Raw genomic sequence first — 17,229 nt, forward strand, 5'->3', positions numbered from 1 at the left:
CATCAACGTGAGCTTTAGTGATGTTATTACATCCGCCAAGGCAAAGGTTATATTTTTGTGTTTGGATTTGGATGAAATTTTCAGGAATGATCAGAAATGGGATATGGAATAACTGATGATAATTTGGGGGTGGTCCAAAATTTTCCCCAAATTGAGCCTTTCCCTTTCCTACTACGACTGGCACATTTCTCAACCCATTAAAATCATGGCAACATCAAACTGTTCAACAGGGTCAGCACATTCAGGCTGTCTATATTTATATTGAAAAGTCAGAATCTGAGATAAAAAGTCATAATTATGAGATAAAAATTATGACAAAACAAAGGCAATACAAACGCCACATGTGCTAAGTGCCATGAGACAAAGGCTTCGGTGAAGTCCGCATAATAACAACTATTTGTTCACAATTTAAACTTCTTAAAAAATAATTTATGAGAATGTCAAGTCATAATTATGACTTTTTTATCCCATATTCTCCACTTTGCACCTCATAATTTAGACTCATTTATCTCTAATTTCATTTATCTAATAATTATGACATTTTATCTCATTTTTGACTTTTTATCCCATAGTTATGACTTATCATTGGGATACTTTTGTGTCGTTCAGTGGTGGAAACAGGCTTGCATAGTCATGAGTTGATACCTGGGCTCCATCACACCAAGCAAAAGCATTATTTTCATATCTTAACACGCTGGTATCCGTATAACTCACCTTTTTCTATTGCATTGCACACAATGCATTTATTTCTAGTTTTATCACGTTATGAACTGAAAACCTGAATGAAAAGCAGGTTTGCCCACCTCTGCCGGGCCCCTTGAGCCGCATCCGCTGCCTTCTGAACCGCATATGTGGCTGACTCCCTCTACTGTACCTTCGGCATCCCGGAGAGAAGACAAAATGCTGGCATTCATCCAGCGGCAAGTTATGCCTGCTCATTGGACAGCGGAACCGGGGACGTTTTGATTGGTAGTGTTGATGGGTTGGCTATTAGCAATGTATGGAAACGTGTGTGTGTGAGTACACATGCATCATCTTCATCGAGTGTTAGTCAACATACCTTTCACACGTGCGCATTCTCCACTTCCAGCTTGCCTCCAGGTGTTTCTCATCTACTGCGCCGTTCCAGGAGTGCGTAGGTGTAGGTGTCGACCGGCGTCCCACACGGATTCACTTCTTTTGACACTTTTGTAACGGTTGAGTTTCCAAAGCTCTGATAAGACACACAGCGGCGGTCCAAAATGGACTCCTTGGTAAATGCAACAGGTTACCAAAAGTTCAATATGAAGAACTAGTGTTTAGCTTGGTCCCGCCGAGGGCTGAGCTCGAGACTTGCAATTGTCAGTCAAAACGTTAAAGGGGCAGAGTGAGGAGAGAGGCAGTCAGAGGCCATGGCGAGTGAAAGCGCTAAGTAGTAAAAGCGGTAATGGCGATAACAGCTCGCTTTCACACCTCAATCCCCTCGTCGGACTGTTTAAGCGTCTCTCTTGTTTCCCACAAGCAGCAATTATGTTCATTAAAGCCACCTATCAACAACCGGGTTATGAACCCAGTGGAAAGAAAACAGCAATTACATCTAAACAGAGCAATTAGCAACACCGGCCTGGATTGTCCCCACCCCCTAAAATTATAATTCCTTGTGTATTTGTTGCTTTTCTACTAAAGTCGCTGATGAAGCCGGTGGAGGATCCATAGGAGCAGGAAGTTCATTAAAGCAGTAAGCGGCTACTAATAAGCCCTGAACTTGAATGCAGCTTTTTAAGTGGACTAAACTTTCTGACTGGATCAGGGTTTTAGAAATTTAAAATAGAGGCAGGCGCGTTTTCTTGTTGAATTTGGCAACTACTTCTCTTTATCCATGTACACACACACACACACACACACACTTCCTGTCCGGACAACTGAAAAACAGGAAGTGCAACTGCGAGAGGAGGAAGGCACATCTAAGGTGGCTGTCATTTTGACACTGCAATTGAATCATATCTATATTTACAGTAAGCCCTTGTTTATTTATTTTACAAAAGGTTGCTTTTACACCCTGGACTGGTGGCCAGCCAATCACAGGGCACATATAGACAAACAACCATTCACACTCACATTCATACCTATGGACAATTTGGAGTCGCCAATTAACCTAGCATGTTTTTGCAATGTGGGAGGAACCCGGAGAAAACCCCTGCATGCACGGGGAGAACATGCAAACTCCACACATGATGAGATGGCCGAGGGTGGAATTGAACCCTGGTCTCCTAGCTGTGTGCTAACCACTCGAACACCGTGCAGCCCAGCACTGAGTCCGCACCACTCAAAGTTCAGAATGACATACCTGACAAAACCTGCGTTGCTGGTGAAGATTGCCCTCACTGCTGCATCTCACACTGTGGTCCACTCTGTCCTCCTCCAACGTTTGGCTCAGACCGTTGGCCTCCGTGGGTCCATTACCAGTGGTTGAAGTCGTATTTGACAGGCAGGACTTTTGCTCTACTGTCCTTTGGTGTGCCACAGAGATCCATTCTTGAACCAGTACCGTTTCCTTTATCCTGTATTTGTTGCTCCTAAATTCAGTTGACAAGCACAACCTTTTATTTCATTTATATGCTAAATACGTCCAACTCCACTTACCGGGTTTTCCAAACATTCCTAACTCACTTGATTCCATTTTTAGCTGCATTGGTCAGGTCTGGAAACAAAGGATTTTCATTGGCCCTGGCTCATAAACAAATGACAATGAGGGGTGCACCGATTCCAATTTTTAAAACAACTGACAGCATACACCAATCACTGATCCCACAAAATTAAGAAAATTGGCATCAATCAATGGGTGATTAATTACGATGGCTTGTCCTTCCAATTCTGTACAGTAGATGGTATCATAATGCTGCAGTTTTATCATTATTAGAGCCCTCTACCTATAAAATAACACCCCTATAGTCAACTTTACGCTTGTAATACCAAATATAGTAGAAAAGAGTGTAAATAAGCCATTTAAGACGTAAATGGACACACATAGTCGATGATCCTAAAGAACAACACCAAAATGACCTGCACATATAAAGAATGTAAATATAAAAAATAATACATTTTCATCACAGAACAATCCCATTGGCCTGCTCCATCACATGCTGTGAAAAGAAGATACTGTAAATATTGTAGATAAAATATCTTTATTTACATGTTTTTTTAAAAGGTACATGAGCCCATTCATGATGTTCATAAACAAGTCCAGGCCTTATTGATACAATGATAATACACATATACAGTATAACCACAGCACACAACATTAGGTACACCTGCATCAATAATAATGCTCAGCTTTGATGGATGGATATTTCAGTGTCATAATGGAAGATCGGGCTCTTGACATCATAATAAAGGTCTATGAGCCGTCAGCGTTATATCATCTGTCAGAGAGGTGTACCTAATGAAATGGCGCATGCCACCCTCACAAGGTTGACCTTGACCCCCACCTTGCCCCGAGTCCTAATCCGCTTGTGGGTTTGTTTCTTCGGGAGCGCCGGTGTTTGACGGTGTTCCCCACAAGTCCCACATATAAAAAGCCTCACCTTGGCGAGTACGGGGTTGTCCCTGGAGCACCCAAAGGGTTCATTGGCGTCCAAAAACCTGGTGCTGCTCTCCTCACTGAGGTCCCAGCCCCCCCTGGGCGGTCTGGCTCTCTCCGTGGTCGGTCCCCCACAGACGATAGAACTGACTGAAGTCCACGTACGGCGGCACCCGGCCCGTCTCATCCGGCTGCGCCGCCTGACTCCCCCGCTGGCGGAACAGGCTCCCATCACCGGAGCTGGAGCTGGAGCTCTGTGTCTGTGTGTTGGTGGACTGCAGCGTGGCGGTGGGGCTCTGGCTGCTGACGGATGTGGGGGGTACAGGTATGAGGGAGGGGGCGAGGGCCAAGGTGTCGCGGGTCGGGAGGCAAAAAAGGGAGGCGGACAGAGAGAGGGGGCGGTCAATTATCGGCTGCAGGATGGAGGCGGAGCTTTGGCGAGGACGGCGTGAAGGACACAGAATGGATGAGGACATGCCGGGGCCAGCGAGGATCAGAAATGAAGCGTTAGTCAACGAATGATGGATGCTCATCTCGACCTTTCACCTTAGGTTGGAGGACTTTCATCCTTTTATCAGGATTCATGAATATCTGCCAAGGCTGACACACTGTGCAGCTCAGTGACGTATATACGTTTATGTTAGTATTGCAAAAAATTGAAATATAATTAGCGTGCAATCTCATTTCTAAAGCGCCAACCAATTGTTTTGTTGTTTTTTTTTTACAAACAAATAAGTTACATTACTAATACACTAAGAAGACATCCAAAAACGAAATGTAGGTATTAATGGTTGTTTGTCGGAATGTGCCCTGCCATTGGCCTCTCGCCCAAAGTCAGCTGGGATAGGCTCCAGCATACCGCACCTTGACCCTTGTGAGGATAAGTGGCATGGAAGATGGATGGATGTTTAATGTGGTTTAAAAACAAGGTCAATTTGTACACAACAGAGGTCATCTCTAGGCACTTTACACATGGAGCAGGTCCAGAAGCACGCTCCTCATACATAAAAGACAACCGTCTTAAAAAATGGGACAATGATGTGATCTACCAAACACCACAGATAGGTTTCAGTCCTGTGCGACTCACAGGAAGTGAGTGTATATGGCTATAAACCGTGTTTGATTGAAGCAAAACAAATAAGTTTCATGTTTTGAAATGCGTCGTCAGTCGAGTTGATCATTCAAATCATTTGAAACTTCCACCACCTGCACAAAACGTTGCTTTCGGTTCCGACTTCCAAATAAGACGCTTATTGGTGAGTTTTGCATGTCATTTGTTGGTGAGTAACACTCTGCTCTCAGCGCTGTGGAAGTGTTAATCATTTATTTACGTTTCTGTCTGATGAAAAAGAGAGAGAGAGAGCGGAAAAATGCTTCGCCAGCTGTCCTTGATTCTGGAGCCCGTGAAAAAGAGGAAGAGGAAGCGCACGCAAATAACCAATGCGGTGCAGGAACACCACACTCACCCAAAGTAAATATTGAGAAAAGGGAAGCTGATGGCCAAAATGAACGGGGTTCGCAGGGGAAGTGGAAATGACGAGAGAGAGAGAACGCTTACCCTGGCGTGGGGGTGCCCTCCTCCAGGGTGGAGGCCGTGTTGGTCCCGTTGGTCAGGGTGCTCTGAGAGGGCATGACCAGTGAGAGGGTGACACTAGTTTTGCTGGTGCTCTGGCTGTTGGAGTAGGGCACCGACACCGGGTAGATGCGGCCACCTGCCAGAGAAGAAAAAGCAACAAAGTCATGAAACGTCCTGCGGTCCACCGACAGTACAAAGAACGCTTGTCTTGGCACCGCTATTAACAACAAAGGAAGGCGAGGCTCACCGGGGTTGCAGCCTCAGCATGAAAACGGGAATGAGAGCAAGTGTTTTTTTCTTCTGGCTGCGCTGTTATCTCAGCGACGTGTGGCGTTATTGGAAGTCCCACACTCAAAAAAGCTCTGATTTCTCCTCTGCCAGGCGGCTCGCTCAGACGTCAGTACATGTGGTTTTATTTTTATTAGCGCTCTTATGTTGTTTTCAGTCCGGGGCTGCACTTGGAATTGGTTCTGAGCGGCCCTGAGAGCTCAATAAAGTCCACATCCCAGCTGACCCAAGTACACACAACAATTTATAAGGGCTGGAAAATCAAATGTTCGGAAAATACGATGGTATCATGATACAGTGACTGTGTGTGACAATCCATATAACCCAAGACTGTGTCTTTCCGTGTAATCTATAGTAGACCGCATGGGATCTATAGCGACATGGGTAAGAGAGGATTTCCAAAAAACTGTTATCGTCACTAACGCACGTGATGGACACACCAACGATATTCCACCGACAAATCCCGCGATTTAAACGCCTCCAAAAAGCTCCGACAAGGTTGTATGGTTTTATGTCCATGCTGTGAGCATGTAGTAACAGGCACATTCATGATAGCATGTAAAAAAAAAAAAAGATTCATTCATTCATTTTCTACTGCTTATCCTCACAAGGGTCGCTGGAGCCTATCCCAGCTGTCTTCGGGCAGGAGGCGGAGTACACCCTGGACTGGTGGCCAGCCAATCACAGGGCACATATAGACAAACAACCATTCACACTCACATTCATACCGATGGACAATTTGGAGTCACCAATTAACCTAGTATGTTTTTGGAATATGGGAGGAAACCGGAGTACCCGGAGAAAACCCACGCATGCACGGGGAGAACATGCAAACTCCACACAGACATGGCCGATCCAGGAATCGAACCCGGGTCGAACCTTACTTGTGTGGTAATTTCATTCATTCATTCATTAATTTTCTACCGCTTATCCTCACGAGGGTCGCGGGGGTGATGGAGCCTATCCCAGCTGTCTTCGAGCGAAAGGCGGGGTACACCCTGGACTGGTGGCCAGCCAATCACAGGGCACATATAGACAAACAACCATTCACACTCGACCCTGAAAATTATTATAATTATAGAATTATTATAAAAATATATTTCAATTAGGCTAACATTAAAAAGGTTACAAAAATGGAAATGTTGAATGTAAACAGATAGGAAGAAGGTGACTATTCTGCCATGTTTCCCGTCTGAAGCATTTAAGCTAACATTCCTGCACCGGTCCCACCTTGTGTCGGCGTGAGCACACCGTCCGCCAGCGGGTAGTTGAGCGTGCGGATGAGCAGGGTCATGTCCTCGTGGCGGGAGCACAACGTCGCCCTCTGGCGGCCGGACATGTAGACGTCGTGGTGCAGGCGCTTGACGCGGTCCACTACCGACTGGGCCACCGCTTCCAGGCTGGTCTGCTGGGCCAACTCCGCTGCTACCATGGCAATGATTTCCTATGGCGGACCAGAGAGCACGGGGAGAATCAGGGAGATGGACGAAGAAAAAGAATGTCAGGCTCAAGTGTGGAATGGAAAATAAAAATAGGATTGAATAAAAAAACTAAATCTGGACCAGTAAGAAGGAACAACATGGCACAGACGTTCAGTCCTGACATGCTACCTTGTTGACGTGTTCGGGCCCGTGCGCGGACTCCAGGGCGTCGATGAGTCCTTCTGACATCAGCAGCAAAAAGCCCGTCACGTTGTCCAACGACTGGCTGCCGTGAATCTCTGGCTCGGCGATGATGGGTCTCATCTTGGCCGTGCTGATTGCCAACAGAAACACATCACGTTTTATTTACGCAAAAGACAGCAAAAAACTTCAAACCAACACAGATTGGACATATTTTGGTACCACACATATTAAAGCTGATATCTAGCATCTTCCATGGTTTGGTTTTCTTAATATTAAACAAGTTCTTACTTGAATAACGATAGCATTGTACTGACAAAAAAAAACAAACTCAACTTTTTTGTTGTCATAGTGATATTTATCCAAACAAAGGCACCTTTAGTTGTACCAGGCATTAAAATTAACAAGAAATCAGGGTGGCCTAATATTTTTTTCCATGATGGGACATATGCATATATATATTTTAGGGTTAGCAATATGGACCTCAGCATATATCACAATCTTTTTTAAAATTGACATTCAGCATTTAGGGCTGCACGCTAGTCGAGTGGTTAGCACGTAGGCCACACAGCTAGGAGAACCAAGTTCTATTCCACCCTCAGCCATCTCTGTGTGGAGTTTGCATGTTTTGCCGTGCATGCGTGGGTTTTCTCCGGGTACTCCGGTTTCCTCCCACATTCCAAAAACATGCTAGGTTAATTGGCGACTCCATATTGTCCATAGGTATGAATGTGAGTATGAATGGTTGTTTGTCTATATGTGCCCTGTGATTGGCTGGCCACCAGTACAGGGTGTACCCCGCCTCTCGCCCGAAGACAGCTGGGATAGGCTCCAGCACCCCCACAACCCTCGTGAGGATAAGCGGTAGAAAATGAATGAATGAATTAAATTCAGCATTTATAATATATAATATATATAAAACTGAAATTCAGAGTCTTGTATAAAAGCAAAAACCTTAAGCCATACAATGAAATACACTTTGTAAAGCACATTTTTACCGCTTTAAGTCCTTTTCTTATCATTGGAAGACTCTATATCGGTATATTGAAAATATCGGCCAACACTCGTCCCAGCAGGACGCTTCTGCAGGTGAACTAGCTTACTTGTTTACCTGAGCAGGTCAATGTCACTGTAGTTGATTTTCACTCTGTAGTCTCCGAGCCTTCTGGTGCTGCTGTGCCCGCTGATCTGTCCCGCCTGCCTCACACGAGCCGAGTCCACTCCTGGGATGAACGGGGAAAAAAAAAGCAAATTAAAGAGAGAAATGATACATTAGCCGGTGTGAGGGAACTAACAAGGACAAGGAGATGAGTTTGAGGGTGAGATGAGGAGAAGTTAAGTGGGAGACGGAGATGGGAGTGGATGAGGGGAGGGGAGAGAGGTCACCTTCAGCAGGCTTAATGGAAATGACTGCTGGTCCATGTAAAATGCTGCCAAGATGGGCCGGAGCCACAGAAATATTGAACTTAAAACGGCAGAGAAGGTGGAGATGAGCCACGTCGCTGCGGGCTGACATGTTGGCAGCCGGCGTATCTAAAATAGTGGCTTGGGAACCTGGCGCTGCGCTTCCTCCGCCACACTAGCAACCACCTGAGGACATGTCGCACTATCAACTGAAAACTGACTCAAAAGACGAACGGGGGGGGGGAGCATCGTCAAGGTTAAACACGGCATATATACACGGATACATCCCAAATGATAGCTGTGGCATTTTTCAGCTAAATATTTGAAAGCTTGAGTTTTTTTTTTTTAATTTAATGATTTGGAGTGCATGAGAAAGTGTGAAGGAGAACACAGCTCTCTGCCCACACATCCTGTCATCCCAGTAAGACAGGAGTCTCAAACACGTGGCCCGCAGGACACTAGTTTGAGGCCCCCGCCTTGATATGAAAGTTTAATGTTAGTGCGGCCCGCGCAAGTTTGATATGGATGCTGTATGGTATCATGTACCCAGAAAAAATTATTACGTTTGATTAATGTTCATGTTAAAGGTTAAATAACTGTTAATAGTTATCCTCCCTATCCGTGTGGAAGTGGTAAGCTTTTGGCTATTTAAGTTTAAAGGAAATAACTTGAAGGCTACCGTTTAGGTCGCTAGCTCTCTAGTTTGCGAGTTAGCATGTGTCTCAAGACCCTGCAGTTGCGCAATATGTTGTAAATAAAAAAGTATACATGTGACTATAGTCGTGTTTTGTCATGTCTACAGGGCTCTAATAATGCTTTGTTCATTTTAATCTGAAAAAAATAATTTGTCTACCCACCAACTATATGTGGTTTCTTAAGTTTTTATTATTTGCCGTTTTATTATTATTATTATATTTATTTATTACTGATTGATTTTCTTTATTCTTGATTTGTTTATTTATTTTTCATCTTATTTTGTGCAGAAAAATAAAAATAAAAATAAAGATATTTGAGAACAGTGGAATGTTTTATCAGAGCTTTTCCTGTAGAAAATCGGAATCAAAGCACTGAAAAAGTTTGTATATTTTTCTGTTTTTAATAAATGCGTTTTTTTGGGGGGGGAAAACCTGATGCGGCCCAGCCTTGCCCAGACCCTAGCTCCAGTGGCCCCCAGGTAAATTGAGTTTGAGACCCCTGCAGTAAGACATCCTGCTAGGATGCCTGTCAGTATATTCTCTTCTATAATAGCCTGTAAACATCATTGAGTTTGAAGCCAATTTCTGGAAGTTTTGGAAGTATCGCGGGAGGGTGCAGGAATTGGCTGAAAGACAAAAAAAAAGTTGCCAAGACCTAGACAAAATGTGTCAGGAACAAGCGAGTGGAAAGGGCCACGGGAGTGATTGTCGCGCTTTGCGCATTTCAACGATTGCTTTGCTGAAGAAAAGGAAGGAGAGGAAGAAAACCGACCACTTCATCCGTCTCAGCTTGAGAGGCAGAGTACACAATAGAAGGAGTACAGCTTACATAAGGCTACAACAGTGCCTTTTCATTCAAGCTACTTCATACATAGTACAATCTCTTTCTGCTGTTTGGGATAACCTTTAAAGTTCATCTCACCCAGCGCCGTCAGCCTCTGGAGCTCGTCTTCGTTGTCGGTGCTGTGTGGCCGTCCCAGCTGGAAAAACTGATTCTGGCCATCGGTGCTGGTCTTGCACAGCAGCGCCCTGTTGGTCCCTACAAACACAATATGCGGGTTTTCGTTGTCACTTGCCGTATCGCTGTTAAAACATTGCTCTCTCATGATGCTTTTTAAAAAGGTAATGAATCAAGGATCCCTGTTGCATGGCTCAATATAATCTATTATTAGTCAAACTAATTACACGTTGAAGCAAATTTAACATGTTATTAGCCTAAATGAACCAACTAAAAGAACAAAAATACAAAGCAGAGGAAATATTCTACCTGCGAATGCAGTCTTCTATCTGGTGCCATAAGGGTCGCCAGAACGCAATAGCCAGATCTCACATTCATTCATTCATTTTCTACCGTGGGGGTGCTGGAGCCTATCCCAGTTGTCTTCGGGCGAGAGGCGGGGTACACCCTGGACTGGTGGCCAGCCAATCACAGGGCACATATAGACAAACTACCATTCGGATCTCACATAATAATAATAATAACAACAACAATAATAACAATAATAATAATAGGCTACTCTTGGGGCCATAAACCACCACAAGTTACAACTCAACTGCGACATCACTTCCTGTTCGCCTGGCACTAAGGTCCTGTAGAGTACATGAGCAGGAATGTTATTCATTCATTCATTCATTCATTTTCTACCACTTTTCCTCACGAGGGTCGCGGGGGTTGCTGGTGCCTATCCCATTTGTCTTCGGGCGAGAGGCGGGGTACACCCTGGACTGGTCGCCAGCCAATCACAGGGCACATATAGACACAAATATAGTCTTACATAATAATAATAACAACAACAACATCAACAGGCTACTCTTGGGGCCATAACCCACCACAAGCTACAACTCAACTGCGACATCACTTCCTGTTCGCCTGGCACTAAGGTCCTGTAGAGTTCATGAGCAGGAATGTTATGTATGTATTAATTTCCTCTCATTATGTCTACTACATTGCTAAAACAAGCCATTTACAGCCGCCATTATAATCCATGACAAGGTAATAGCCACTGCAGGCAATATGCTGTATATACAAAAAAAACAACTTATCTTATTTATGTCTAATATGTTTAATTTTCTTGGTTTTTATCTACTATATAGGTTAGTGTAAATGAAAAGGTGTAAAGATGGCTGTAATCATGTTAAAGACCATTAGAACACAGGTTTTCTATTGCGTAACTTTGAAAACGTTACGTGTTCATGTCTGTGGTGAATGTGTGAGAGCAACTTGACTTGTCAAAGAAGCAAACGCCGATACGCCGACACTCTGGGACTGCACCAAAAACAAGCATCCTCTTCCTCCTGAGCAATAATCATCGTTATTAATAAGCTGCAGAGATGAGAAGCGTAGCCCAGCCTGGCTGCGCTCGTAGTATGACCTTGGCTTCTCTCCATAAACTAATCCACCAACGCCTGAGAAGACCTTCCCTGTCAAACATCTGGAACTCTTTTTGTAATTCTGAAACATCACTTTCATTCCTGTGAACCTGAGAGTCCCGTTCTCACAGGGCGGACATTTTGTTTCCATACCTGATGTGAATTTGCATTTAATGGACACCTTGAGGACAGAAACATAACAAGACGGAAGCAAAAAACGGGGAACAAAAAAAGCTTTTATAAGCCTTTGAAAGCCCAACTGATGTCATTGAACGCAACGTATCCTATAGTTCCTTTCTTCCTACGTCGGTACGCTAAAGCCCAAACCACCGTGCAGGTATGACATCTGGCGTGTTCGTACCAACATTGGCGATGTACAGCTTGTTGTTGAGGATGAGCGCCACGATGGCTGTCGCCCCTCCCGACACCTCCTGCTCCAACTCCTTCAGGCGCTCCTGCACCTTCTGTCAGGGCAGACAAAGAGGCGTTCAGGGAGCCGACATCAGCGCTGAAAGTGTGTAGTGGGTGTGAGGAAAATGGAGGACAAAGGAGGGGAGGTACTTCCAGAATCTGCACCTATTCAGCTATAATTCTTTGGATTTTGTGCTTGCTGAGAGTTTTGCGTTGAGAACCACGGCCCTAACACAATCCTAATACTCTGGTTGCCACCCATTCAATGCCCTCAGAGAGCATGATGTGTGTGTGTGTGCTTGCCTCGCTGTGCGGAAGCATGTAGCTGGACAGGTTAGCTTTCTCTGCCAGAGCATCATCGATGGTGTGCAGGTAGCTCTTCTCCACCACCTCAAAGGCCTGCACAATCAAGCAAAGGTATAAAAACACGTGGTCATGGATCGGGCATCCAGTGGAAGAAAAATACTACACTTGACCCACCATGGAATTGACGTAACATACACTTTACTAACATGCTAGCTTGATAGCCTTGGGAACATCACTCCATAATGTAGAATCATGGCCTTTGCCCCCCCGTAAGTGAGAATTAAAAAAAAACTGCGTCTTGTCACAGACCTGCGTGAGGATTCTGCGCACGTCGGCGTCCGTGTGAGTGGAGTTGAGCTGCTCCAGCAGGAGCTCGGCCGTCAGACACTGCGAGGCAAAACTGGCCACCCGGCTGCCGTCGTAGCCGTTGAAGACGCCGTAAAGCGAGCAACCGTCCTCGCTCCTGAGAGGCGGGAAGAACATTTTAAAAAGACGGCAGAAGGTACATGGATTTCATCAACAGACATGGATCAAGAACATCACTCATTCAAGCCAAAAGTTCTACATATGTCCGTCTGACTTGTTTGGATGAAAAATGATAGTCTTACACTCCATGGTAAAGTGGATGCAACAGCGCCATCTGCTGGACCTGGTGGCAAACTGCACTGAGCAGCCTAACAGCACCTATGCACCAAACCACTATGACTTTCATGGAAACGGCTCTTTTTTTCTTTTAAGATTTTAACTCCAAGCTAGTAAACGACATGACTTTTCCACAAGAAAGTACAAGTTTATTCTCAGAAAATGTTTCCTTTTAGATCAACAACAACATAGACAATAAATATTTGGACTTTATTCCCATTAAACAATTTTCCCCCAAAACTAATTTTCCAAAACATTATTTCTACAAAACAAAATATTTGTTTTGTTTGCTTCTCATGATATTACGACATTTTAAACATATTTTTAAAAATATATTTTAACCAAAATATTGTCATAAAATTGCTACTTTTCTCATTAGATTAGAACTTTTTGACCTCAATGTTGAAAAATTTCAGCTGCTTTTTTCCCATTTCTTCTTGTGTTGGGATGTGCAACACACGTTTTCTTTGATATTGCAACCCTTTGCTACTAAAATGACATTTTTCTTCATAGTAATATGAGTTTCTTCTCATAAAATGACAACTTTTTGCTCCTTTGTGTAAATTTCTTCCCCGTATTTACTAGAGATGGGAATTACACTGCTTCAAAATATTGCTTGTACTTCGGTGCGTGACAAAAAAAAATTAAACTATATTAGGAAAGCAGGAAGTGAACAAATGTAACAGTTACTGATTGTAAAAGTACCAGATGGAGGGGTAGGATTTAATAAGCTTTGCTTCTTCCTACTCCTTTTGGATATGTGGAACTGTGAACTGATTATGTGATGCATTCAATTGTAATCTGATGCATGTTCAAATGAAATAAAACCATTACCATTACTACGCGCTTGTATCGCTATGCAAATATCACGTGGCTGATGAGGTTTGATGCTTCATCCGTCACGCTTGCAAACGGACTGGTGGCTGTCATTGCTTGGACTGCTGACGAGACCATTGGCCAGTTTGTTTGTGTATTTGTAATGGTGACCCGTGTTTACCTCATTTTAGTGACTCTGATTGTTCTACTTCACTGCATCTGTTGCGGTGCAATTTGAAAGAAAAGCCTCTCAAGCTTCATGAAGCTTCACCCGCCCATAATATTCTCCCATAATATTTTGACTTTACTTTTAGACTAAAATATGTTATTGGTGATGGTGTTGATGGTGCACCAATGTCTGCATGCATATGTTAATACCTTACCTGAAGCGTAGGTGTGTGTCCTCGTTGGGGTGGCTCTGCGTGCTTTTGCCATCGGGTTCATACACACAGTTGGGTGCTGTGCCAACGCCGCATAGCTGGCATATGGGCAGGTCGTCTGTCCAGCTCTGATGCTGTCAAGGAAGTCAAACCACTATTATTATTATTATTACTATTGATATGATATGTACAAAATGCAATACTAAATTCATTGTTACTCGAATACCACACAGACAGTGTCCATGATAGGTGACTACAGTTATGGATGAGGCTGTAGATGACAACATCTGACATAAAAAGCTACTGTTGCGTTTGTTTCCATGTAAATAATGGTTTCAACTTTCCCTTCCCAGTACCGTGTTGTGCCTCATTCCGAGCAGTACACCTTTCTTGCCAAGTGGTTACCATCCTCCACTACAGTTTATAAAAATGTTCCATCCAGTTGTTGTTAAAGCAAAGACTCCGGGTGTTGTCACAGAAGAGTTGGGCTGCTCAGCTAGCATGCTTAAATCCTCAAGCTAGCGCTTGCGTCTCCGAACTACACAAAAACACCCGAAAATGAAAACGAAAAGCAAAGGAGATCAGCGGGTGACTTCGTGGAAACCAGAGAACATACGTCACATCATCCTCGACTCTTAAAGACGAAGAATGTTTTGAAAAGGTGAAGTTCAGGCTTACACTCTGCATCAAATTCCTCCGTTGGGCCGCCATGTTGAACTGGCAGGTTGCGTTCAGGTACCCCTGTCATTGTCCGAATTCTAGGCGTCAAAAGCGTGCGGCTCCTCATTCTTGCGCTAAATCACTCCTAAATCACATTGCATCGACAATAAAAACGCACGATTCTAAATTTTGTTTGTGAACAAGGATTCTATTGCGTTGGTTTTGTTGTGTTTTACTGCTTTGTGCCTTCTCCGATAGCTCCTGAAGGCAGCACAACGTCATTTTTTATATTTGCGAGCATAATCTGAGTCCTCTTTTAAAAATGTATATTTATCTACAACATTTCTCTGACATTAATTATATTAAACAATGTCAGATTGCAGAATAGTCTATTAAAACAAATAAAGCAACAAAAACCTCACTTCCGGGATGAGAGACAACGTTTTGGAACTGTCTCCCTCGCGTGGACTTAGCAGGGATTGCAACATAATTTTTAATGTCTGGTCTGGTGACAATCCATAAGCATACTGATGTTGTTGCATGCACTTTATCAAAGAGGCTACGCCAGTTGAATGTCTGTTTTATTTCCAGTGGAATCAAAACACATCCAAAACGTACATTTATACGCACCTTTACTTCTTTTGAAAGATATTTGGACAGGCAACATCACACACGACTACATCTACACGCTAGCACAGTATAAAGTACATGTATGTTGATATACTTTGATAGTTTGCTCACATTGATGCTATCATCTTGCTATTATTATCCCAAAATAACTAGTAGTTTTTCATAGCAGAATGTCCGAAATTAATTCTTTCATCATCATTTCTTTGCAGGTTTTATGCAAATGCAACAATGGCGGCTGAGCTTTCATGTGGAAAGTTTCTCAGTGTCGAGTGAAAAACCAAAGTTTCCTGCTGCTCCCCAAACAAATGAGTTAGCGGTTTCTACGCTTATAGAAACAAGAATGGAATCAAATCAACGCAATCTGGAATGAAACAGAACACAAAAAACAGGAAATGGAGTTACTGTGACTCTTTTTGTGTTCACATTACAGACTGATTTGAAAGACCATCCGGGATCTTTTCCTAGTCAAGTCAACGCAACGCCAGCACATCTGGATCACTTTGTGTTCACATGGCAAACTGATGTAGAAAAGGTTACAAGTGAATCCGGTTCAGCATGCGTTCACACTGCTAAGGTGGAGAGAAGTGTCTCAGAGACCGGAACCACTTCAGTCAGTGTTGAGTGTTTACATACATTCATTCATTTTCCTCACGAGGGTGGCGGGGTGTGCTGGAGCCTATCCCAGCTGTCTTCGGGCGAGAGGCAGGGTACACCCTGGACTGGTGGCCAGCTAATCACAGGGCACATACATATAGACAAACAACCATTCACACTCACATTCATACCTATGGACAATTTGGAGTCGCCAATTAACCTAGCATGTTTTTGGAACGTGGGAGGAAACCGGAGTACCCGGAGAAAAACCACACATACACAGGGAGAACATGCAAACTCCACACAGAGATGCCCGAGTGGGATTGAACCCTGGTCTCCTAGCTGTGAGGTCTACGCGCTAACCACTCGACCGCCGTGCAGCCGAGTGTTTACATATGATCAGGAAATTGAGGTTGAATTTGTTTGGATCAGCTTGCTTAACTTGTGCAATGTGAACACACAAAGTGATCCAGATTCATTTTGAACCTTGGTTTGACTTCGAGTCCCCCCCCATCGGACCTTAAGTGGATAAATATGGAAGAAAGAAAATATGGTATTGGAACACTGATGACACACAGCAAGTGTACTATGTCTGTGTGTGTGTGTATGAAGGCAATGTGGTCACCAGCACCATTCTGCCATAGAGTGACCCCCTCTGATGTCCCCACCCCCCCCCGTCCCAACTGACCCGTCTTCATGGACTAATCAAGGACAGGAGTCGTGTAAGGTTTGCATCTTGGTGAGAAGTATTGAGAAAATTACATGAAATTTGTTTTTTTAATACAGCGTTTACATCGGTAGCTTATTCAAATTTATAGTGTAATTGGCGCCCCCCTCCCCTTTATGATGCGTGTGGTGTAGATAAACATAAAGACCAAAAAATAGGCTGTATTCCAACTGAAACAGCAGGATTTATGAATTCATGTTTGTTTTAAAAGCATGATAAAAGTACATAAAAGTACATAAAACCGCCAAATCCGAGCCTGGCCTCCAAAGGGTTAAAGTTGGATACAGTATTTATATTTTTGAGCTTTTATTGTGAAGAGTGCTTAACTTCTTTTTATACTTGCCTGTACAGACAATGATTATTTCCTGTGATTGTGTTCCACTGTCTTTTATTTCAAGCCATGATGACGTGTCATGTGACTAGGACCCCCCCCCCCCCCAATACAGACCCCGCCCCTATCCCCATCCCCACCAAAAGTTTTATGTACCTTCGCCCCCCCTCAGTAGTCCTGGCGCTGGTATCCCGCGGTGCCGTCAAACACGCCGTCGC

General features: G+C 43.8%; 1 protein-coding gene across 4 annotated transcripts; it reads right to left on the minus strand.

The window, feature by feature from the left end:
• Positions 1-3,049: 3,049 nt before the first annotated feature.
• tab1 (TGF-beta activated kinase 1/MAP3K7 binding protein 1) lies at positions 3,050-17,108 on the minus strand. 4 transcript variants are annotated; one of them, XM_058082205.1, is made up of 11 exons: positions 14,426-14,736; positions 14,073-14,203; positions 12,541-12,694; positions 12,229-12,324; positions 11,876-11,978; positions 10,067-10,183; positions 8,157-8,268; positions 7,034-7,178; positions 6,654-6,867; positions 5,118-5,271; positions 3,050-3,991 (listed from the first exon to the last, which is right to left on the minus strand). In XM_058082205.1, exons 1-11 carry the CDS (start codon positions 14,438-14,440, stop codon positions 3,637-3,639), a joined length of 1,596 nt encoding a protein of 531 aa, XP_057938188.1. In that variant the 5' UTR covers positions 14,441-14,736; the 3' UTR covers positions 3,050-3,636. The 4 variants fall into 4 exon arrangements, with proteins under 4 accessions (XP_057938188.1, XP_057938179.1, XP_057938200.1 ...); XM_058082196.1 differs by lacking the exon at positions 14,426-14,736 and adding an exon at positions 14,748-17,108 and having other exon boundaries at positions 3,053-3,991; XM_058082217.1 differs by lacking the exon at positions 14,426-14,736 and adding an exon at positions 14,748-17,108 and having other exon boundaries at positions 3,056-3,862.
• Positions 17,109-17,229: the final 121 nt, after the last annotated feature.

This window comes from Doryrhamphus excisus, chromosome 1 (assembly GCF_030265055.1).
Source record: "Doryrhamphus excisus isolate RoL2022-K1 chromosome 1, RoL_Dexc_1.0, whole genome shotgun sequence".
Taxonomy (NCBI): domain Eukaryota; kingdom Metazoa; phylum Chordata; class Actinopteri; order Syngnathiformes; family Syngnathidae; genus Doryrhamphus; species Doryrhamphus excisus.

Bases quoted from the DNA above. Each gene is read 5' to 3' on its own strand.
- tab1 (XM_058082196.1), bottom strand. From the start codon at position 14,780: ATGGCGGCCCAACGGAGGAATTTGATGCAGAGT. The intron at 10,184-11,875 runs GTACGAACACGC...TTGTGTTTGTAG, and splicing joins GCTGTACATCGCCAATGTTG to GGACCAACAGGGCGCTGCTG. The intron at 6,868-7,033 runs GTAGCATGTCAG...GGTCCGCCATAG, and splicing joins GGCCCGAACACGTCAACAAG to GAAATCATTGCCATGGTAGC.